The sequence below is a fragment of the Triturus cristatus genome, chromosome 9, assembly GCF_964204655.1.
Source record: "Triturus cristatus chromosome 9, aTriCri1.1, whole genome shotgun sequence".
Classification (NCBI taxonomy): Eukaryota; Metazoa; Chordata; class Amphibia; order Caudata; family Salamandridae; genus Triturus; species Triturus cristatus.
The window spans coordinates 521084774-521108220 of record NC_140592.1 but is presented as its reverse complement, the minus strand read 5'-3'; the positions used below and the strand labels follow the sequence as shown (position 1 = coordinate 521108220).

Here is a 23447-nt window from a genome sequence, read left to right as displayed (position 1 = left end):
TGGAAATCGACTCCTCCCTGCCCCCTATAGTCCGGATTCAATGCAACACTTCTCCTGTGTACAGAAGAATTGACGCATCGCCTCCCCAGGGACTTAGAAACCAACGCATCGCTGTGTTGATCAATGCTTCTCTCCTCTGTGGCTGTTTTGCCTTGTGAATTTTGACGCACCTGAAGGTACTTTGTGTAAAATCACCGCATCCATAGTTTCCTATGGACAGAATTGCAAAACATTTTAAAGGTCATATTTTGAGTTGTGTATTTTAGATGTTTGTCATTTTGGTCTTGTTTGGTTTAGATAAACATACTTTATTTTTTCTAAACTGGTGTGGTGTCCATTTGTAGTGTTTTCACTGTGTTACTATGTGTGTTTTGTACAAATACTTGACACGTTGCCTCTGAGATAAGCCTGACTGCTTGTGCCAAGCTACCAAGTGGGTGAGCTGGGATTATCTTGGGTGTTTAATTCCCTTTTCCTGACTAGAAGGAAAGGTGCATACAACTGCCAACTAGAGATCCCATTTCTAGCAGTCGTAAGACTGACGCAACTCCAGCATTGCGTCAGATCACAGAGGCGAGTTCCATGTTTAAAGCCCTTCTTTAATCCTTACGCCTGGTTTGGGAAGGCATATGGATTTTGACGCAGTCAAGTCATGGAGTGATGAAGTGAAAAGTTGTAAGTTTCACTGCGTCAGTTCTACGTGGCTTTTAACATGAGAACACCTACCTTGTATACATTATACCTGGCGCAGGTATGATGTGACGCAGTCCTCTACAAACTGACACATTGGGTCCAATGCTTCAGTTTGTAAATGTGGAGCAGTGTGGAGCACTTATTGCCCTGCCACTGTGTAAAAAAAAATTAAGTTGGGCGGTGCTAGCTCCTTGTAAATATGCCCCATCAGAGTACAGCCTCTCTTTGAGGGGCAAGCGGAAATGACGAGTAGGAAGAAGGACTCTGACCTGAAGAAAAAGGACTTTGAAAAATGCTTTCAGGATTTACACAAATAATCCAAGGAAAACTTATGGCAGGAATGGAAGGGCAGTCAAAAATAGCCTCCATGAGACATTATCAGCCATGAGACACAATATCAACCAAATTTTGGACACAAGTGGCTAAATCAGAAAAATCACTGCTAGAACTCACTGCTAAAATGGCTGTCTCAAGCAATAAATGCTATTGTGGATGCAAAGTGGTAACTTTGCAAATGAAATTTGACGATTTGCAAAACAGAGCATGTAAAGACAACATCAGGATCTGCAATGAGAGGGAGAAGGCTAAGGGCTCTGACATTGACTTCTCTTTGGCGACGTTCTAAGATAAACGGAGGGGTAATCAATAGACATAAATAAATATTTTCTTGAGAATAGAACCTTCCAAGTGCTGGACCAGTCAGGTTACTCGGACAGTCTTCCAGTGAGCTGTGGGGTGCCCCAAGGCTCAGCTCTGAGCACCACCCTCTTTAACCTTTATATGACATAATAATACATATTTTCTTGAGAATAGAACTGACAAGTTCTAGACCAGTCGTGTTACTTGGACAGTCTTCCAGTATGAGCCTTTTGGCAGAAATTGCACAATCTTTTGGGTTGTCATTAGTCTCCTACACTGATGACAGCCAATTCGTCATGTCAATCTACCCAAAATCCAGCTCGTATCACCTCCAACTGGCCCCCTGTTTACAATAAGTGGCCAGGTGGATGGCAAACTGTCGTCTGATATTGAAAAAAGACAAGACAGAAGTCATGCTGCTGAGCAACATCATCAGAAAACAGGAGTCGACCCTTTGGCCCAACTGTCCTGGGAGCCTTCCGAGCCCAAAAAGCTGATGAAGAGCCTGGGCATGTGGCGTGTTAACAACCTCACTGCAGACTGTCATGCTAAAAAGCTTGCAGCCAGCTGCTTCGGCATTCTTAGAATGCTCAGGAAGGTCCTTGATCTTCTTCCTTTTCCTTCCAGAGGCTCATCGTTCAGGCCCTGATAATCTTATGCCTTGACAATGGCAACACTTTGTATTTTGGTTTCCCCCAATATGTGATACAAAGGCTGCAGGTCATCCAAAATGTCGCTGATCACCTCCTCTTGAACATCCTGAGGCATCTTTTGGGTTGTCATTAGTCTCCTACACTGATGACAGCCAATTTGTCATGTCAATCTCCCCAGAATCCAGCTCGAATCACCTCCAACTGGCCCCCTGTTTACAAGAAGTGGCCAGGTGGATGGAAAACTGTCGGTTGATATCGAACAAAGACAATACAGAAGTCATGCTGCTGGGCAACAACATCAGAAAACAGCAGTCGACCCTTTGGCCCAACTGTCCTGGGAGCCTTCCAAGCCCAAAAAGTTGATGAAGAGCCTGGGCATGTGGCGTGTTAACAACCTCACTACAGACTGTCAAGCTAAAAAGCTTGCAGCCTGAATCTACAACATTATTCCGCCGTCTTTTTGCCCGCTTGGAATCACAACGCGGTTGTTACAATGACCGCGTTGTGATTCCGCATACCATTACTCCGCAAGTCGGAACAACGACTTGCGGAGTAATGGTATGCGGAATCACAACGCGGTTGTTGTAACGACCGCGTTGTGATTCCAAGCGGAGAAAAGGTTTCGGGGTAAACGTTGTTTACCCTTGCAGCCAGCTGCTTAGGCATTCTTAGAATGCTCAGGAAGGTCTTTGATCATCTTCCTTTTCCTTCCAGAGGCTCATCGTTCAGGCCCTGATAATCTTATGCCTTGACTATGGCAACACTTTGTATTTTGATTTCCCCTAATATGTGATACAAAGGCTGCAGGTCATCCAAAATATCGCTGCTCACCTCCTCTTGAACATCCTGAGGCATCAGTCTGCCAAAAAAGCACTGGTGGAACTTCATTGGCTCCCGGTGGAGCAGCGGGGGCAGTTCAAGGCCTATGCAATCCGCACAGAGCACTTCACAACAAGGGCCCTGTGTTGATCCTGCCTCAAACCTCCCCCCATACCTCTGGTAGGCTACTTAGATCGCCCTCAGCCTACCATCTGACTGTTCCAAAGATTCGGGGAGGCAGTTCGGTGGCCTATATGGCCCCTAAACTTTGGAACTCCTTACCGATTGACTGGACCAAGAACATTCTTTCAGAAAGGTCCTGAAAACATGGTTGTTCAGAAGTTACCCCCCTTCCACTCCGTTGCAATTTGGCTAGTGCTGTGTTGGTTCTAGCACTAGGAGGCCTCCGGTTATCCATGTGATTTACAAGTTTTGAAGAACAGAATAGAAAAAAACAGAATAGAATAAAGCCTATACTAACGAAGGACCCCAGTAAAGCCACACGGCCTAGAAACAATATTGATCTATTCAGACATGGAATGCGTGATCCTGGAGACCATAGGAAAGAATGGCAGTATAGGGATTGTCAGCACACATTACTTTTTACCCGTCTGGTAACTGGTTTAAAGATACATGGAGGGGGTAAATGAGAGGTCACATGTCCTTCCAGTTTGAGAGTCTTTGACTGAGTAGCTTTAGGAGGTTGTGCACAGTTTTTCTTTGACCATAGGAAGAGAGTTGCTAGAGATACAGCAGGAGATGTTTGACTGTCTTAGATTGCTACCTTAATGCTCGTGAATGGGACGAGAGGGTGAGCTGCTAGTTTAGCAATGGAAAGAACGGATGACATCCATGACTAATGCCTCTTACTGTCAAGGTTGCAATGTTTGGGGTGCAGAGCAATGAGCACTGCTTTTATTTTTATATTGTAATGAAATAGTAATAAAATAATAAACTAAAAATACTGGGGTGAAAGTCTGACTTATGTGAACTTGTTGAAAGTCCTTTGGACCCTCATTTTACAGCAAGCATGGATCATAGAGCTATTTCACGAGATTTTTGCTGTCTTCCCTTCACTGAAAAATTGGAGGGTGGCCTTGGATCGTTGGAAAGGGATGCGACCACTTATTGCCCGCATGGAAAAATATTCCTAGTGTGTGTTCATCTAAGCCACAGTTACAAATTACACAAACGGCACAGAAAATATGTATAAACCATTAAACGATTGACACCCTCAAAACAGCATTGAGGATCAGTGAGGACATGACTGTCAGGCGTGGAAAAAACTCCTGTTTGTCTCATGCATGAAGCGCAATCCAAAAAGTGTGTGGCTCAAGGGAGCGGCATTGTCGAATAGGACACGTTACAACGCAAAGATTTACAACACCGGCCTTTACAACTCGGTTTTTACATCGCAACATCTGTTAAAACACATGATTTTACAACGCATGCCATCACAACGCATTTTTAGAAACTACACTTGCAACGCATTCCATTACAACGCATACCATTACAACGCTTAATACTTTTAGGGCAATAGTAGTGTAAGTGTTGGATAGTGTAGGGGTAAAAAGTACTATTCCTAATCCAGTGAGTGCAACAGTAGGGTAAGTGTTGGATAGTGTAGGGGTAAAAATTACTATTCCCACTCCAGTGAGTGCAATAGTAGGGTAAGTGTTGGATAGTGTAGGGATAAACATTACTGTTTCCCATTACTTACCTTATATTGCGTTGTAATGGCATGCATTGTAGTGGTATGCGTTGCAATGGCATGTGTTGTAATGGCATGTGTTGTAATGGCTGCGTTGTAATGGCATGCTATGTAAAGGATGTTGCGTTGTAATGACTGCGTTGTAAAGGTGGTGCGTTTAATGACAGTGGTCTAATGGGTGTTTCCCGGCATGGTCTGGGAGGGACTTTGACCAAATACGAGACTTTGTCCAGAAGGGGTGGGTACAGCGAGCCAGGGTACTGAATTCCTAAAGCGAGGCCTTAAGACTCACCAATATTATGGCACATAATATTATATACAAAAATATTACAGACAGAATATCGACTGGCACAATATCATGACTGTTAGTATAAATTAACTATTCTTAACCCCAATGCACGCACCTGGAAGATATACTTAGTCAAGGTACATGTATATGAAGTTAAAAATAGCAAATCTTTACTTACCTATATACATTTACTTACATAATATTGTGGTAGTTGATATTCTGGTAAAAATATTTTTTTATGGTGATATTCAAAACATAGTATTCTGTTGGAATATCGACCAAAAACGGTGACACGTCACTTTTCTTGTCAGTTCAGTAATTGTGTAAGTTCTCCAACTTGCTATCCTAAAATAGCCTATGTTTTGCATTTTCTTGTACAGAGGTTTTTAGGCAATTTAAAGTCACTCTAGGGCCCATGAAACATGAATGATTGTTCTCCCCCTCTACTAAAACTCAACATGGAAAAGTTAAAAAAACAAAAAACTGTACCCTCTCTGTCTTGTACTGCTTCTCCATGGTCATTTTAAAAATTAACTGCATAGCCTCCTTCAAGACTTGCTGATTGCAGAGGAAAATGTGATCCATTTGATTCACAATCATCGAATAGGCTTCTGGGGAAAACATAAAAAACCGAATACATGTACATTAGTAGATACATTGCCTAATGTGTGTGTGTGTGTGTGTACATGCACAAAAATAAATTCTCAGAAGCTTTTTATGTTCAAATAGGCCACATAAAAAACTGAAAACGTATATTCTTACAAAAGAGAACTTAACCAATAATGTAGTGCATTTACATACATAGTTCAAGTAACAATTTCTTTTATTCTAGTTGTGTTAACATCACTATAGAAACTGTGTTTTCAGGACGCATTTTATTTTTATCTACTTGCGCAGACATAAGAGCAAGCTTGACCCATATGCTTGACCCAAATACAGCCGCGTTATTTTTGTGTTTTATCTTTTTCATCGGCATGGCCTCATACCAAGACTGTCAGTCTGATATCATGTGAAGTCTCTCTCCCAATTAGAACAACTGCTGCATTCATTATTTAATCAGGGGTAAATTACTTCCCTTGATCTAAATTCCACAAGATCTATTTAAGTAGAAAATATGGAACAACGCTTTAAAGTAAATATATATATACTGCAATGGGTTCGTGTCTGGCTCCTAGCTTTGCGAATCTGTTTATGGGCCTCTGGGAAGAAGAATTATTCTCTGGGGTAGACACCATCAAAAATCTGAACAAGATAGAACTATGGCTCAGGTATATAGATGACTTGTTCATCATATGGAAAGGCAGTTTCACAGAGGCCCAGGAATTCATTGAGGAACTTAATAAGAACAATCGCAGTATACACCTTACAGGGGATATCAGTGACAGTAAGGTTGAGTATCTGGATGTTAAAGTGGAGATCAGTCAAAACAAAATACACACTTCCCTTTTCCATAAAACTACTGCTGGGAACAGCATCCTACATGCCCTCAGCAGCAACCCAGAAAACCTTAAGTGGAGTATCCCTTATGGGGAGCTACTGAGGGCAAAAAGAAATTGCAGCAGCACAGTTGCTTTTGACAAAGAGAGTGCAGAGATGATTGAAAGGTTCAGACTGAGAGGTTATCCCACGTGGGTCCTTAAAAAAGCTATTGACAGAGTAGCAGACATTGAAAGGAAGGATACTCTGACAGAAAAAACATCCAATTCAGAAGACACTACGGATGTGGACACCAGGATGATCCTTACTTTCAACTCTGAATCAGACAGCATTAAACGTATTTTAGCACAAAATTGGAATACACTAAAAAATGATGGGAGTATTGGCAATACAATCAAAGATAGACCCAATATCACCTATAGAAGGGGTAGGAACCTTAGAGACCAGTTTGTACACAGTGACATCACTCAGAGACATGACAGAAATATACAGAATCTCAGAGGTTTCTTCCCGTGTGGGCATTGTAAAGCGTGTTCAGCTAGTACTTTCCGCAAAGAATATACTAGTGGTCCTAATCAGAGAGAAATCACTCAATTTTTAACATGCAGCACCACGTTTGTTATATATGCAATAGAATGTCCCTGTGGACTGTACTACATTGGCAGCACCACTCTTATGGCTAAAAAGAGAATCCTAGAACACAAGCGAGCGATTACTAATAAAGATCCCAAGTATCCAGTGGCTCGCCATTTTCAAGAAAGACATTTCTCCAACTCCTCGTTACTTAAATATTTAATTTTTGAACAGATCCGGACGGATCACAGAGGAGGTAATAGAACACTTAGACTCAGGCAAAAAGAGTCTAGGTACATCATAGATTTACAGACTAGAGCCCCAGGTGGCATGAATCAGGATGAAGAACTTTCGATACACCTTAAGAAAGAGTAGACCGCATCTCGCTTCATGTGACTCTGTTATTTCTCTGATTCTGCTCCAAGTTTCTCTCCTTCATTTTTCTTGCATTTTATACTGTCTTTCAGGACGTGGGATTTAATGCTTAGCATTGGGTTCATGTGAGAAGTTATGTTTTGTGGAGCCTCCTCCATCCTTGTAACATGTGCATTAGGAACTGTGTTTTTAACAATTTTGACATTTCAATGTGTAATGTTATTTTATTTTGTTTCCTTTGCAGGAGAGAAGGAAGGTACCTAACCACTACACGGGTTGCCTAACCTTTTCTTCGACTTCACTTTTTTGTTATCACTATTTTGGTTACATCTGGCGTATCTGATGTACAGGATGTTTTCACGGACAGTTCGCATTGATTACACCTGCGGAGGGTACCTTTGTTGTACTCTCTCTCCTTTTAGTGCGAAGATCCTCTGGGTTGTCAAATTGGTATCTTATTCAACTTTATATTTCTCACCACTTAGACCATTGGATCTATCTCAAATAACAGATAGTATATTTTGGTGCACTTTGCACAACATGATGTGTTGTATCTTCACTTGCAATGTCTGTTTTCCCTTGTAGAATTGTCTTTATCTCGAGACGATGTTGACTAAGGATTATTAGTACAAGACCTAAGAATATAATGATGTAGCACTTGCTTAGCCATTGTTTATTTTCATTAGGAATTTTCTCTTTATAATTTGAAAATACTTGCACAGTGAATAACACCATAACGCTCTTTGTTACGTATTCGAAGACGAGCACTGTGCCTTCACACTTTTTGTCTATCTAACGCTGTACTGCTTTTCCTTTAATTTGACTCGCACTAGACTGAGTTCAATATATTGAGTAGAGAGTTACAACTCAGTATTCCACTATGGATATGTTACTTTCTCGCTGTATGCAGTTGACATTCAGTTACCTTATTTTGTCACAAGACTATAATCACTCATCATTATCATGTGAGGTTACATATTACACTGTATACGATTCACGTACTGACATTCATTTGACTTTTGGACATTTGAAACGTACAATTTAGCCACTTCCAATATTGCTGCCAAGATTTCCACAGACAATGTCCTTTCTTTATGTTTATTTGTCTCATGACTATGACGCGATGTCCGTGATTACTTATTGTATGTTTTGTGCCAGCGCTCCATATTCACGTGAGCAAGGCTGCGGATGCAGTTGAAACGCGTTGTGTGGAATAAAGCATAGTCGCATTTACTCGTGAGGATTGATTTCTTTGACTGAGAGCGTACCTACTGTGGATTTTTGCATTGAGGATTGCCAGCACGCTCCGCTGGCGTGTACGCCACTTTCCATGGGGGCCAGCTGTCCAGAAGGAGCTTCGCTTTTAACCCCTTCGCTGCTAGGCCTTTTCCCCTCCTGTGCTAAGCCTTTTTTGGGCTATTGGGGTAGTGCGCGCTTAGGCCCCTGTAACTTTTTGACCACATTAGGTATCCACGCCAAATTTGCGTCCTTTTCTTCCAACATCATGGGGATTCTAAAGGTACCCAGGGTTTGTGGATTCTCCTAGAGGGTTCCCAGAAATTAGTCAAAATACAGCAAAATTTAGTTTTTTTTGTGAAAAATGGGGAAAAGTGGCTGCAAATGAAAGCGTCTGGGTTTTCCTCTGCAAATGATATCAAAAAAGGGTTTGTGGGGATGAAATCACAATTTCTCCAGCTTTTAGGGAATGACAGTTTTTTGTTAGAAATCCAACATTTTTTACACAGTTTTGACATTTTTCTGGGACATACCCTATTTTTGCTATTTTTTGTGCTTTGAACCTCCTTCCAGATAATGGTAAAAATGGGTAGAAAAGCAATAATGGATCCTGGAAAGCTATACATTTTTGAAAAGTAGACAAAATTCTGAATTCAGCAAGGGGTTATTTGTGTAGATCCATCAAGGTTTCTTTATAGAAACTAAAAGGTAAATATAGGAAAAATTAAAAATTTGTTGAAAAAAGCAGCCTTTTGAGTAAACGTTTTCTCCTGTAACTTCTTCGAATTATGACATCTCTTTGAAAGCAATGTACCGTTACATCCGGTGGACATTCCTGCTTGTGGGGATATATAGGACTTGTAGGTTCACCAAGAGCCCAACGAACCCAGAGTAAAAAACTGAGCAGCATTTTGTAATGGTTTTTTTTTTTGTTCCGGGTATATAGCAATTATTGTGGGAAAATGTATACATGGAAAAACCGGTATGAAAGACACCTATGTATTTCTGAAATGGGAACAAATTACAGAGTTTAGAAACAGTGCATATTTGCACATTTTCGAAATTGGGAATACTCATACTTGCAAGACAATTATTGGTCATTTTTCAAAATGACTTTTTTTTTACACAATGTCTTTCATTTGGAAGGGAGAAATGCATCAAAAATCAATAGGTAATAACAGTTGCTTTACAAATCTGAACTACCCTAAGTCTCCCGATAAAAATGGTACCACACATAGTGCCCACGACAGGAAGTGGCTCAAAACCTAAGGCGAACGCACCACATTTTCACACTGAAAATTTACACTTTTTTTGCGAAGAGTCTAGTTGTAGTTTTTGAACCCTAGCCCTGCCAGCACCTAGGGAAACGTAGCAAACCTATACATTTTTGTAAACTAGACACCCAGGGGAATCCAGGATGGGGTGACTTGACTGCCTCCCACCATGGTCTGTTACCCAGAATCCCTTGCAAACGTAAAAAAATGACAAAAAAAACACATTTTCCCCACATTTCTGGGATGGAAACTTCTGGAATCTGCGTAGATCCACGAATTTCCACCCACCCCGCGTTCCCCAAAGTCCTACGAGAAAAATGGTACCTCACTTGTGCGGGTCGGCCTAGAGCCCGCGATAGGAAACGGTACAAAACGCAACGTGGTCACACCTCAATTTTGCAGTGAAAAATTACCCCTTTTTGGCAAAGTGACTAGCTGTAGTTTTTGAACCCTAGCCCTGCCGGCACCTAGGGAAACCTAGCAAACCTATACATTTTTGAAAACTAGACATCCAGGGGAATCCAGGATGGGGTGACTTGACTGCCTCCCACCATGGTCTGTTACCCAGAATCCCTTGCAAACGTAAAAAAATGACAAAAAAAACACATTTTCCCCACATTTCTGGGATGGAAAGTTCTGGAATCTGCGTGGATCCACAAATTTCCACCCACCCCGCGTTCCCCAAAGTCCTACGAGAAAAATGGTACCTCACTTGAGCGGGTCGGCCTAGTGCCCGCGACAGGAAACGGCGCAAAACGCAACGTGGTCACACCTCAATTTTGCAGTGAAAAATGACCCTTTTTTGGCAAAGTGACTAGCTGTAGTTTTTGAACCCTAGCCCTGCCGGCACCTAGGGAAACCTAGCAAACCTCTACATTTTTGAAAACTAGACACCCAGGGGAATCCAGGATGGGGTGACTTGACTGCCTCCCACCATGGTCTGTTACCCAGAATCCCTTGCAAATGTAAAAAAATGACAAAAAAAACACATTTTCCCCACATTTCTGGGATGGAAAGTTCTGGAATCTGCGTGGATCCACATATTTCCACCCACCCCGCGTTCCCCAAAGTCCTACGAGAAAAATGGTACCTCACTTGTGCGGGTCGGCCTAGTGCCCGCGACTGGAAACGGCGCAAAACGAAACGTGGTCACACCTCAATTTTGCAGTGAAAAATGACCCCTTTTTGGCAAAGTGACTAGCTGTAGTTTTTGAACCCTAGCCCTGCCGGCACCTAGGGAAACCTAGCAAACCTATACATGTTTGAAAACTAGACACCCAGGGGAATCCAGGATGAGGTGACTTGACTGCCTCCCACCATGGTCTGTTACCCAGAATCCCTTGCAAACGTAAAAAAATGACAAAAAAAACACATTTTCCCCACATTTCTGTGGTGGAAAGTTCTGGAATCTGCGTGGATCCACAAATTTCCACCCACCCCGCGTTCCCCAAAGTCCTACGAGAAAAATGGTACCTCACTTGTGCGGGTCGGCCTAGTGCCCGCGATAGGAAACGGCGCAAAACGCAACGTGGTCACACCTCAATTTTGCAGTGAAAAATTACCCTTTTTTGGCAAAGTGACTAGCTGTAGTTTTTGAACCCTAGCCCTGCCGGCACCTAGGGAAACCTAGCAAACCTATACATTTTTGAAAACTAGACACCCAGGGGAATCCAGGATGGGGTGACTTGACTGCCTCCCACCATGGTCTCTTACCCACAATCCCTTGCAAACGTAAAAAAATGACAAAAAAAACACATTTTCCCCACATTTCTGGGATGGAAAGTTCTGGAATCTGCGTGGATCCACGAATTTCCAACCACCCCGCGTTCCCCAAAGTCCTACGAGAAAAATGGTACCTCACTTGTGCGGGTCGGCCTAGTGCCCGCGACAGGAAACGGTGCAAAACGCAACGTGGTCACACCTCAATTTTGCAGTGAAAAATTACCCCTTTTTGGCAAAGTGACTAGCTGTAGTTTTTGAACCCTAGCCCTGCCGGCACCTAGGGAAACCTAGCAAACCTATACATTTTTGAAAACTAGACATCCAGGGGAATCCAGGATGGGGTGACTTGACTGCCTCCCACCATGGTCTGTTACCCAGAATCCCTTGCAAACGTAAAAAAATGACAAAAAAAACACATTTTCCCCACATTTCTGGGATGGAAAGTTCTGGAATCTGCGTGGATCCACAAATTTCCACCCACCCCGCGTTCCCCAAAGTCCTACGAGAAAAATGGTACCTCACTTGAGCGGGTCGGCCTAGTGCCCGCGACAGGAAACGGCGCAAAACGCAACATGGTCACACCTCAATTTTGCAGTGAAAAATGACCCTTTTTTGGCAAAGTGACTAGCTGTAGTTTTTGAACCCTAGCCCTGCCGGCACCTAGGGACACCTAGCAAACCTCTACATTTTTGAAAACTAGACACCCAGGGGAATCCAGGATGGGGTGACTTGACTGCCTCCCACCATGGTCTGTTACCCAGAATCCCTTGCAAATGTAAAAAAATGACAAAAAAAACACATTTTCCCCACATTTCTGGGATGGAAAGTTCTGGAATCTGCGTGGATCCACATATTTCCACCCACCCCGCGTTCCCCAAAGTCTTACGAGAAAAATGGTACCTCACTTGTGCGGGTCGGCCTAGTGCCCGCGACTGGAAACGGCGCAAAACGAAACATGGTCACACCTCAATTTTGCAGTGAAAAATGACCCCTTTTTGGCAAAGTGACTAGCTGTAGTTTTTGAACCCTAGCCCTGCCGGCACCTAGGGAAACCTAGCAAACCTATACATTTTTGAAAACTAGACACCCAGGGGAATCCAGGATGAGGTGACTTGACTGCCTCCCACCATGGTCGGTTATCCAGAATCCCTTGCAAACGTAAAAAAATGACAAAAAAAACACATTTTCCCCACATTTCTGTGGTGGAAAGTTCTGGAATCTGCGTGGATCCACAAATTTCCACTCACCCCGCGTTCCCCAAAGTCCTACGAGAAAAATGGTACCTCACTTGTGCGGGTCGGCCTAGTGCCCGCGACAGGAAACGGCGCAAAACGCAACGTGGTCACACCTCAATTTTGCAGTGAAAAATTACCCTTTTTTGGCAAAGTGACTAGCTGTAGTTTTTGAACCCTAGCCCTGCCGGCACCTAGGGAAACCTAGCAAACCTATACATTTTTGAAAACTAGACACCCAGGGGAATCCAGGATGGGGTGACTTGACTGCCTCCCACCATGGTCTCTTACCCACAATCCCTTGCAAACGTAAAAAAATGACAAAAAAAACACATTTTCCCCACATTTCTGGGATGGAAAGTTCTGGAATCTGCGTGGATCCACAAATTTCCAACCACCCCGCGTTCCCCAAAGTCCTACGAGAAAAATGGTACCTCACTTGTGCGGGTCGGCCTAGTGCCCGCGACAGGAAACGGTGCAAAACGCAACGTGGTCACACCTCAATTTTGCAGTGAAAAATTACCCCTTTTTGGCAAAGTGACTAGCTGTAGTTTTTGAACCCTAGCCCTGCCGGCACCTAGGGAAACCTAGCAAACCTATACATTTTTGAAAACTAGACATCCAGGGGAATCCAGGATGGGGTGACTTGACTGCCTCCCACCATGGTCTGTTACCCAGAATCCCTTGCAAACGTAAAAAAATGACAAAAAAAACACATTTTCCCCACATTTCTGGGATGGAAAGTTCTGGAATCTGCGTGGATCCACAAATTTCCACCCACCCCGCGTTCCCCAAAGTCCTACGAGAAAAATGGTACCTCACTTGAGCGGGTCGGCCTAGTGCCCGCGACAGGAAACGGCGCAAAACGCAACATGGTCACACCTCAATTTTGCAGTGAAAAATGACCCTTTTTTGGCAAAGTGACTAGCTGTAGTTTTTGAACCCTAGCCCTGCCGGCACCTAGGGACACCTAGCAAACCTCTACATTTTTGAAAACTAGACACCCAGGGGAATCCAGGATGAGGTGACTTGACTGCCTCCCACCATGGTCTGTTACCCAGAATCCCTTGCAAATGTAAAAAAATGACAAAAAAAACACATTTTCCCCACATTTCTGGGATGGAAAGTTCTGGAATCTGCGTGGATCCACATATTTCCACCCACCCCGCGTTCCCCAAAGTCCTACGAGAAAAATGGTACCTCACTTGTGCGGGTCGGCCTAGTGCCCGTGACTGGAAACGGCGCAAAACGAAACGTGGTCACACCTCAATTTTGCAGTGAAAAATGACCCCTTTTTGGCAAAGTGACTAGCTGTAGTTTTTGAACCCTAGCCCTGCCGGCACCTAGGGAAACCTAGCAAACCTATACATTTTTGAAAACTAGACACCCAGGGGAATCCAGGATGAGGTGACTTGACTGCCTCCCACCATGGTCGGTTACCCAGAATCCCTTGCAAACGTAAAAAAATGACAAAAAAAACACATTTTCCCCACATTTCTGGGATGGAAAGTTCTGGAATCTGCGTGGATCCACAAATTTCCAACCACCCCGCGTTCCCCAAAGTCCTACGAGAAAAATGGTACCTCACTTGTGCGGGTCGGCCTAGTGCCCGCGACAGGAAACGGCGCAAAACGCAACATGGTCACACCTCAATTTTGCAGTGAAAAATGACCCTTTTTTGGCAAAGTGACTAGCTGTAGTTTTTGAACCCTAGCCCTGCTGGCACCTAGGGAAACCTAGCAAATCTATACATTTTTGAAAACTACACACCCAGGGGAATCCAGGATGGGGTGACTTGACTGCCTCCCACCATGGTCTGTTACCCAGAATCCCTTGCAAACGTAAAAAAATGACAAAAAAAACACATTTTCCCCACATTTCTGGGATGGAAAGTTCTGGAATCTGCGTGGATCCACAAATTTCTGCCCACCCCGCGTTCCCCAAAGTCCTACGAGAAAAATGGTACCTCACTTGTGCGGGTCGGCCTAGTGCCCGCAACAGGAAACGGCGCAAAACGCAACGTGGTCACACCTCAATTTTGCAGTGAAAAATTACCCCTTTTTGGCAAAGTGACTAGCTGTAGTTTTTGAACCCTAGCCCTGCCGGCACCTAGGGAAACCTAGCAAACCTATACATTTTTGAAAACTAGACACCCAGGGGAATCCAGGATGGGGTGACTTGACTGCCTCCCACCATGGTCTGTTACCCAGAATCCCTTGCAAACGTAAAAAAAAGACAAAAAAAACACATTTTCCCCACATTTCTGGGATGGAAAGTTCTGGAATCTGCGTGGATCCACAAATTTCCACCCACCCCGCGTTCCCCAAAGTCCTACGAGAAAAATGGTACCTCACTTGTGCGGGTCGGCCTAGTGCCCGCGACAGGAAACGCCGCAAAACGCAACGTGGTCACACCTCAATTTTGCAGTGAAAAATGACCCTTTTTTGGCAAAGTGACTAGCTGTAGTTTTTGAACCCTAGCCCTGCCGGCACCTAGGGAAACCTAGCAAACCTATACATTTTTGAAAACTAGACACCCAGGGGAATCCAGGATGGGGTGACTTGACTGCCTCCCACCATGGTCTGTTACCCAGAATCCCTTGCACACATAAAAAAATGACAAAAAAAACACATTTTCCCCACATTTCTGGGATGGAAAGTTCTGGAATCTGCGTGGATCCACAAATTTCGACCCACCCCGCGTTCCCCAAAGTCCTACGAGAAAAATGGTACCTCACTTGTGCGGGTCGGCCTAGTGCCCGCGACAGGAAACGGGGCAAAACGCAATGTGGTCACACCTCAATTTTGCAGTGAAAAATGACCCTTTTTTGGCAAAGTGACTAGCTGTAGTTTTTGAACCCTAGCCCTGCCGGCACCTAGGGAAACCTAGCAAACTTATACATTTTTGAAAACTAGACACCCAGGGGAATCCAGGATGAGGTGACTTGACTGCCTTCCACCATGGTCTGTTACCCAGAATCCCTTGCAAACGTAAAAAAATGACAAAAAAAACACATTTTCCCCACATTTCTGTGGTGGAAAGTTCTGGAATCTGCGTGGATCCACAAATTTCCACCCACCCCGCTTTCCCCAAAGTCCTACGAGAAAAATGGTACCTCACTTGTGCGGGTCGGCCTAGTGCCCGCGACAGGAAACGGCGCAATACGCAACGTGGTCACACCTCAATTTTGCAGTGAAAAATTACCCTTTTTTGGCAAAGTGACTAGCTGTAGTTTTTGAACCCTAGCCCTGCCGGCACCTAGGGAAACCTAGCAAACCTATACATTTTTGAAAACTATACACCCAGGGGAATCCAGGATGGGGTGACTTGACTGCCTCCCACCATGGTCTGTTACCCAGAATCCCTTGCAAACGTAAAAAAATGACAAAAAAAACACATTTTCCCCACATTTCTGGGATGGAAAGTTCTGGAATCTGCGTGGATCCACAAATTTCCAACCACCCCGCGTTCCCCAAAGTCCTACGAGAAAAATGGTACCTCACTTGTGCGGGTCGGCCTAGTGCCCGCGACAGGAAACGGCGCAAAACGCAACGTGGTCACACCTCAATTTTGCAGTGAAAAATGACCCTTTTTTGGCAAAGTGACTAGCTGTAGTTTTTGAACCCTAGCCCTGCCGGCACCTAGGGAAACCTAGCAAATCTATACATTTTTGAAAACTACACACCGAGGGGAATCCAGGATGGGGTGACTTGACTGCCTCCCACCATGGTCTGTTACCCAGAATCCCTTGCAAACATAAAAAAATGACAAAAAAAACACATTTTCCCCACATTTCTGGGATGGAAAGTTCTGGAATCTGCGTGGATCCACAAATTTCGACCCACCCCGCGTTCCCCAAAGTCCTACGAGAAAAATGGTACCTCACTTGTGCGGGTCGGCCTAGTGCCCGCGACAGGAAACGGGGCAAAACGCAACGTGGTCACACCTCAATTTTGCAGTGAAAAATGACCCTTTTTTGGCAAAGTGACTAGCTGTAGTTTTTGAACCCTAGCCCTGCCGGCACCTAGGGAAACCTAGCAAACTTATACATTTTTGAAAACTAGACACCCAGGGGAATCCAGGATGGGGTGACTTGACTGCCTCCCACCATGGTCTGTTACCCAGAATCCCTTGCAAACGTAAACAAATGACAAAAAAAACACATTTTCCCCATATTTCTGGGATGGAAAGTTCTGGAATCTGCGTGGATCCACAAATTTCCACCCACCCCGCGTTCCCCAAAGTCCTACGAGAAAAATGGTACCTCACTTGTGCGGGTCGGCCTAGTGCCCGCGACAGGAAACGGCGCAAAACGCAACGTGGTCACACCTCAATTTTGCAGTGAAAAATTACCCTTTTTTGGCAAAGTGACTAGCTGTAGTTTTTGAACCCTAGCCCTGCCGGCACCTAGGGAAACCTAGCAAACCTATACATTTTTGAAAACTAGACACCCAGGGGAATCCAGGATGGGGTGACTTGACTGCCTCCCACCATGGTCTGTTACCCACAATCCCTTGCAAACGTAAAAAAATTACAAAAAAAACACATTTTCCCCACATTTCTGGGATGGAAAGTTCTGGAATCTGCGTGGATCCACAAATTTCCAACCACCCCGCGTTCCCCAAAGTCCTACGAGAAAAATGGTACCTCACTTGTGCGGGTCAGCCTAGTGCCCGCGACAGGAAACGGTGCAAAACGCAACGTGGTCACACCTCAATTTTGCAGTGAAAAATTACCCCTTTTTGGCAAAGTGACTAGCTGTAGTTTTTTAACCCTAGCCCTGCCGGCACCTAGGGAAACCTAGCAAACCTATAAATTTTTGAAAACTAGACATCCAGGGGAATCCAGGATGGGGTGACTTGACTGCCTCCCACCATGGTCTGTTACCCAGAATCCCTTGCAAACGTAAAAAAATGACAAAAAAAACACATTTTCCCCACATTTCTGGGATGGAAAGTTCTGGAATCTGCGTGGATCCACAAATTTCCACCCACCCCGCGTTCCCCAAAGTCCTACGAGAAAAATGGTACCTCACTTGAGCGGGTCGGCCTAGTGCCCGCGACAGGAAACGGCGCAAAACGCAACATGGTCACACCTCAATTTTGCAGTGAAAAATGACCCTTTTTTGGCAAAGTGACTAGCTGTAGTTTTTGAACCCTAGCCCTGCCGGCACCTAGGGAAACCTAGCAAACCTCTACATTTTTGAAAACTAGACACCCAGGGGAATCCAGGATGGGGTGACTTGACTGCCTCCCACCATGGTCTGTTACCCAGAATCCCTTGCAAATGTAAAAAAATGACAAAAAAAACACATTTTCCCCACATTTCTGGGATGGAAAGTTCTGGAATCTGCGTGGATCCACATATTTCCACCCACCCCGCGTTCCCCAAAGTCCTACGAGAAAAATGGTACCTCACTTGTGCGGGTCGGCCTAGTGCCCGCGACTGGAAACGGCGCAAAACGAAACGTGGTCACACCTCAATTTTGCAGTGAAAAATGACCCCTTTTTGGCAAAGTGACTAGCTGTAGTTTTTGAACCCTAGCCCTGCCGGCACCTAGGGAAACCTAGCAAACCTATACATTTTTGAAAACTAGACACCCAGGGGAATCCAGGATGAGGTGACTTGACTGCCTCCCACCATGGTCGGTTACCCAGAATCCCTTGCAAACGTAAAAAAATGACAAAAAAAACACATTTTCCCCACATTTCTGTGGTGGAAAGTTCTGGAATCTGCGTGGATCCACAAATTTCCACCCACCCCGCGTTCCCCAAAGTCCTACGAGAAAAATGGTACCTCACTTGTGCGGGTCGGCCTAGTGCCCGCGACAGGAAACGGCGCAAAACGCAACGTGGTCACACCTCAATTTTGCAGTGAAAAATTACCCTTTTTTGGCAAAGTGACTAGCTGTAGTTTTTGAACCCTAGCCCTGCCGGCACCTAGGGAAACCTAGCAAACCTATACATTTTTGTAAACTAGACACCCAGGGGAATCCAGGATGGGGTGACTTGACTGCCTCCCACCATGGTCTGTTACCCAGAATCCCTTGCAAATGTAAAAAAATGACAAAAAAAACACATTTTCCCCACATTTCTGGGATGGAAAGTTCTGGAATCTGCGTGGATCCACATATTTCCACCCACCCCGCGTTCCCCAAAGTCCTACGAGAAAAATGGTACCTCACTTGTGCGGGTCGGCCTAGTGCCCGCGACTGGAAACGGCGCAAAACGAAACGTGGTCACACCTCAATTTTGCAGTGAAAAATGACCCCTTTTTGGCAAAGTGACTAGCTGTAGTTTTTGAACCCTAGCCCTGCCGGCACCTAGGGAAACCTAGCAAACCTCTACATTTTTGAAAACTAGACACCCAGGGGAATCCAGGATGGGGTGACTTGACTGCCTCCCACCATGGTCTGTTACCCAGAATCCCTTGCAAATGTAAAAAAATGACAAAAAAAACACATTTTCCCCACATTTCTGGGATGGAAAGTTCTGGAATCTGCGTGGATCCACATATTTCCACCCACCCCGCGTTCCCCAAAGTCCTACGAGAAAAATGGTACCTCACTTGTGCGGGTCGGCCTAGTGCCCGCGACTGGAAACGGCGCAAAACGAAACGTGGTCACACCTCAATTTTGCAGTGAAAAATGACCCCTTTTTGGCAAAGTGACTAGCTGTAGTTTTTGAACCCTAGCCCTGCCGGCACCTAGGGAAACCTAGCAAACCTATACATTTTTGAAAACTAGACACCCAGGGGAATCCAGGATGAGGTGACTTGACTGCCTCCCACCATGGTCGGTTACCCAGAATCCCTTGCAAACGTAAAAAAATGACAAAAAAAACACATTTTCCCCACATTTCTGTGGTGGAAAGTTCTGGAATCTGCGTGGATCCACAAATTTCCACCCACCCCGCGTTCCCCAAAGTCCTACGAGAAAAATGGTACCTCACTTGTGCGGGTCGGCCTAGTGCCCGCGACAGGAAACGGCGCAAAACGCAACGTGGTCACACCTCAATTTTGCAGTGAAAAATTACCCTTTTTTGGCAAAGTGACTAGCTGTAGTTTTTGAACCCTAGCCCTGCCGGCACCTAGGGAAACCTAGCAAACCTATACATTTTTGTAAACTAGACACCCAGGGGAATCCAGGATGGGGTGACTTGACTGCCTCCCACCATGGTCTCTTACCCACAATCCCTTGCAAACGTAAAAAAAAGACAAAAAAACCACATTTTCCCCACATTTCTGGGATGGAAAGTTCTGGAATCTGCGTGGATCCACAAATTTCCACCCACCCCGCGTTCCCCAAAGTCCTACGAGAAAAATGGTACCTCACTTGTGCGGGTCGGCCTAGTGCCCGCGACAGGAAACGCCGCAAAACGCAACGTGGTCACACCTCAATTTTGCAGTGAAAAATGACCCTTTTTTGGCAAAGTGACTAGCTGTAGTTTTTGAACCCTAGCCCTGCCGGCACCTAGGGAAACCTAGCAAACCTATACATTTTTGAAAACTAGACACCCAGGGGAATCCAGGATGGGGTGACTTGACTGCCTCCCACCATGGTCTGTTACCCAGAATCCCTTGCACACATAAAAAAATGACAAAAAAAACACATTTTCCCCACATTTCTGGGATGGAAAGTTCTGGAATCTGCGTGGATCCACAAATTTCGACCCACCCCGCGTTCCCCAAAGTCCTACGAGAAAAATGGTACCTCACTTGTGCGGGTCGGCCTAGTGCCCGCGACAGGAAACGGGGCAAAACGCAACGTGGTCACACCTCAATTTTGCAGTGAAAAATGACCCTTTTTTGGCAAAGTGACTAGCTGTAGTTTTTGAACCCTAGCCCTGCCGGCACCTAGGGAAACCTAGCAAACTTATACATTTTTGAAAACTAGACACCCAGGGGAATCCAGGATGAGGTGACTTGACTGCCTTCCACCATGGTCTGTTACCCAGAATCCCTTGCAAACGTAAAAAAATGACAAAAAAAACACATTTTCCCCACATTTCTGTGGTGGAAAGTTCTGGAATCTGCGTGGATCCACAAATTTCCACCCACCCCGCGTTCCCCAAAGTCCTACGAGAAAAATGGTACCTCACTTGTGCGGGTCGGCCTAGTGCCCGCGACAGGAAACGGCGCAAAACGCAACGTGGTCACACCTCAATTTTGCAGTGAAAAATTACCCTTTTTTGGCAAAGTGACTAGCTGTAGTTTTTGAACCCTAGCCCTGCCGGCACCTAGGGAAACCTAGCAAACCTATACATTTTTGAAAACTATACACCCAGGGGAATCCAGGATGGGGTGACTTGACTGCCTCCCACCATGGTCTGTTACCCACAATCCCTTGCAAACGTAAAAAAATGACAAAAAAAACACATTTTCCCCACATTTCTGGGATGGAAAGTTCTGGAATCTGCGTGGATCCACAAATTTCCAACCACCCCGCGTTCCCCAAAGTCCTACGAGAAAAATGGTACCTCACTTGTGCGGGTCGGCCTAGTGCCCGCGACAGGAAACGGCGCAAAACGCAACGTGGTCACACCTCAATTTTGCAGTGAAAAATGACCCTTTTTTGGCAAAGTGACTAGCTGTAGTTTTTGAACCCTAGCCCTGCCGGCACCTAGGGAAACCTAGCAAATCTATACATTTTTGAAAACTACACACCCAGGGGAATCCAGGATGGGGTGACTTGACTGCCTCCCACCATGGTCTGTTACCCAGAATCCCTTGCAAACGTAAAAAAATGACAAAAAAAACACATTTTCCCCACATTTCTGGGATGGAAAGTTCTGGAATCTGCGTGGATCCACAAATTTCCGCCCACCCCGCGTTCCCCAAAGTCCTACGAGAAAAATGGTACCTCACTTGTGCGGGTCGGCCTAGTGCCCGCAACAGGAAACGGCGCAAAACGCAACGTGGTCACACCTCAATTTTGCAGTGAAAAATGACCCTTTTTTGGCAAAGTGACTAGCTGTAGTTTTTGAACCCTAGACCTGCCGGCACCTAGGGAAACCTAGCAAACCTATATATTTTTGAAAGCTAGACACCCAGGGGAATCCAGGATGGGGTGACTTGACTGCCTCCCACCATGGTCTGTTACCCAGAATCCCTTGCAAACGTAAAAAAATGACAAAAAAACACATTTTCCCCACATTTCTGTGGTGGAAAGTTCTGGAATCTGCGTGGATCCACAAATTTCCACCTACCCCGCGTTCCCCAAAGTCCTATGAGAAAAATGGTACCTCACTTGTGCGGGTCGGCCTAGTGCCCGCGACAGGAAACGGCGCAAAACGCAACGTGGTCACACCTCAATTTTGCAGTGAAAAATTACCCCTTTTTGGCAAAGTGACTAGCTGTAGTTTTTGAACCCTAGCCCTGCCGGCACCTAGGGAAACCTAGCAAACCTATAAATTTTTGAAAACTAGACACCCAGGGGAATCCAGGATGGGGTGACTTGACTGCCTCCCACCATGGTCTGTTACCCAGAATCCCTTGCAAACGTAAAAAAAAGACAAAAAAAACACATTTTCCCCATATTTCTGGGATGGAAAGTTCTGGAATCTGCGTGGATCCACAAATTTCCACCCACCCCGCGTTCCCCAAAGTCCTAAGAGAAAAATGGTACCTCACTTGTGCGGGTCGGCCTAGTGCCCGCGACAGGAAACGGCGCAAAACGCAACGTGGTCACACCTCAATTTTGCAGTGAAAAATGACCCTTTTTTGGCAAAGTGACTAGCTGTAGTTTTTGAACCCTAGCCCTGCCGGCACCTAGGGAAACCTAGCAAACCTATACATTTTTGTAAACTAGACACCCAGGGGAATCCAGGATGGGGTGACTTGACTGCCTCCCACCATGGTCTCTTACCCACAATCCCTTGCAAACGTAAAAAAAAGACAAAAAAACCACATTTTCCCCACATTTCTGGGATGGAAAGTTCTGGAATCTGCGTGGATCCACAAATTTCCACCCACCCCGCGTTCCCCAAAGTCCTACGAGAAAAATGGTACCTCACTTGTGCGGGTCGGCCTAGTGCCCGCGACAGGAAACGCCGCAAAACGCAACGTGGTCACACCTCAATTTTGCAGTGAAAAATGACCCTTTTTTGGCAAAGTGACTAGCTGTAGTTTTTGAACCCTAGCCCTGCCGGCACCTAGGGAAACCTAGCAAACCTATACATTTTTGAAAACTAGACACCCAGGGGAATCCAGGATGGGGTGACTTGACTGCCTCCCACCATGGTCTGTTACCCAGAATCCCTTGCACACATAAAAAAATGACAAAAAAAACACATTTTCCCCACATTTCTGGGATGGAAAGTTCTGGAATCTGCGTGGATCCACAAATTTCGACCCACCCCGCGTTCCCCAAAGTCCTACGAGAAAAATGGTACCTCACTTGTGCGGGTCGGCCTAGTGCCCGCGACAGGAAACGGGGCAAAACGCAACGTGGTCACACCTCAATTTTGCAGTGAAAAATGACCCTTTTTTGGCAAAGTGACTAGCTGTAGTTTTTGAACCCTAGCCCTGCCGGCACCTAGGGAAACCTAGCAAACTTATACATTTTTGAAAACTAGACACCCAGGGGAATCCAGGATGAGGTGACTTGACTGCCTTCCACCATGGTCTGTTACCCAGAATCCCTTGCAAACGTAAAAAAATGACAAAAAAAACACATTTTCCCCACATTTCTGTGGTGGAAAGTTCTGGAATCTGCGTGGATCCACAAATTTCCACCCACCCCGCGTTCCCCAAAGTCCTACGAGAAAAATGGTACCTCACTTGTGCGGGTCGGCC

The 23447-nt window shown here is 45.1% G+C and overlaps 1 protein-coding gene across 1 annotated transcript in view; it reads right to left on the bottom strand.

Annotated features, from left to right (window-relative positions):
• TOP6BL (TOP6B like initiator of meiotic double strand breaks) overlaps window positions 1-23447 on the bottom strand; it is a 2412394-nt gene that overhangs the window by 986743 nt on the left and 1402204 nt on the right. The window contains exon 11 of the mRNA XM_085627714.1: window positions 5294-5415. Within this exon, the coding sequence (XP_085483840.1) occupies window positions 5294-5415 (122 nt within the window). The remainder of the gene's footprint in view (window positions 1-5293; window positions 5416-23447) is intronic.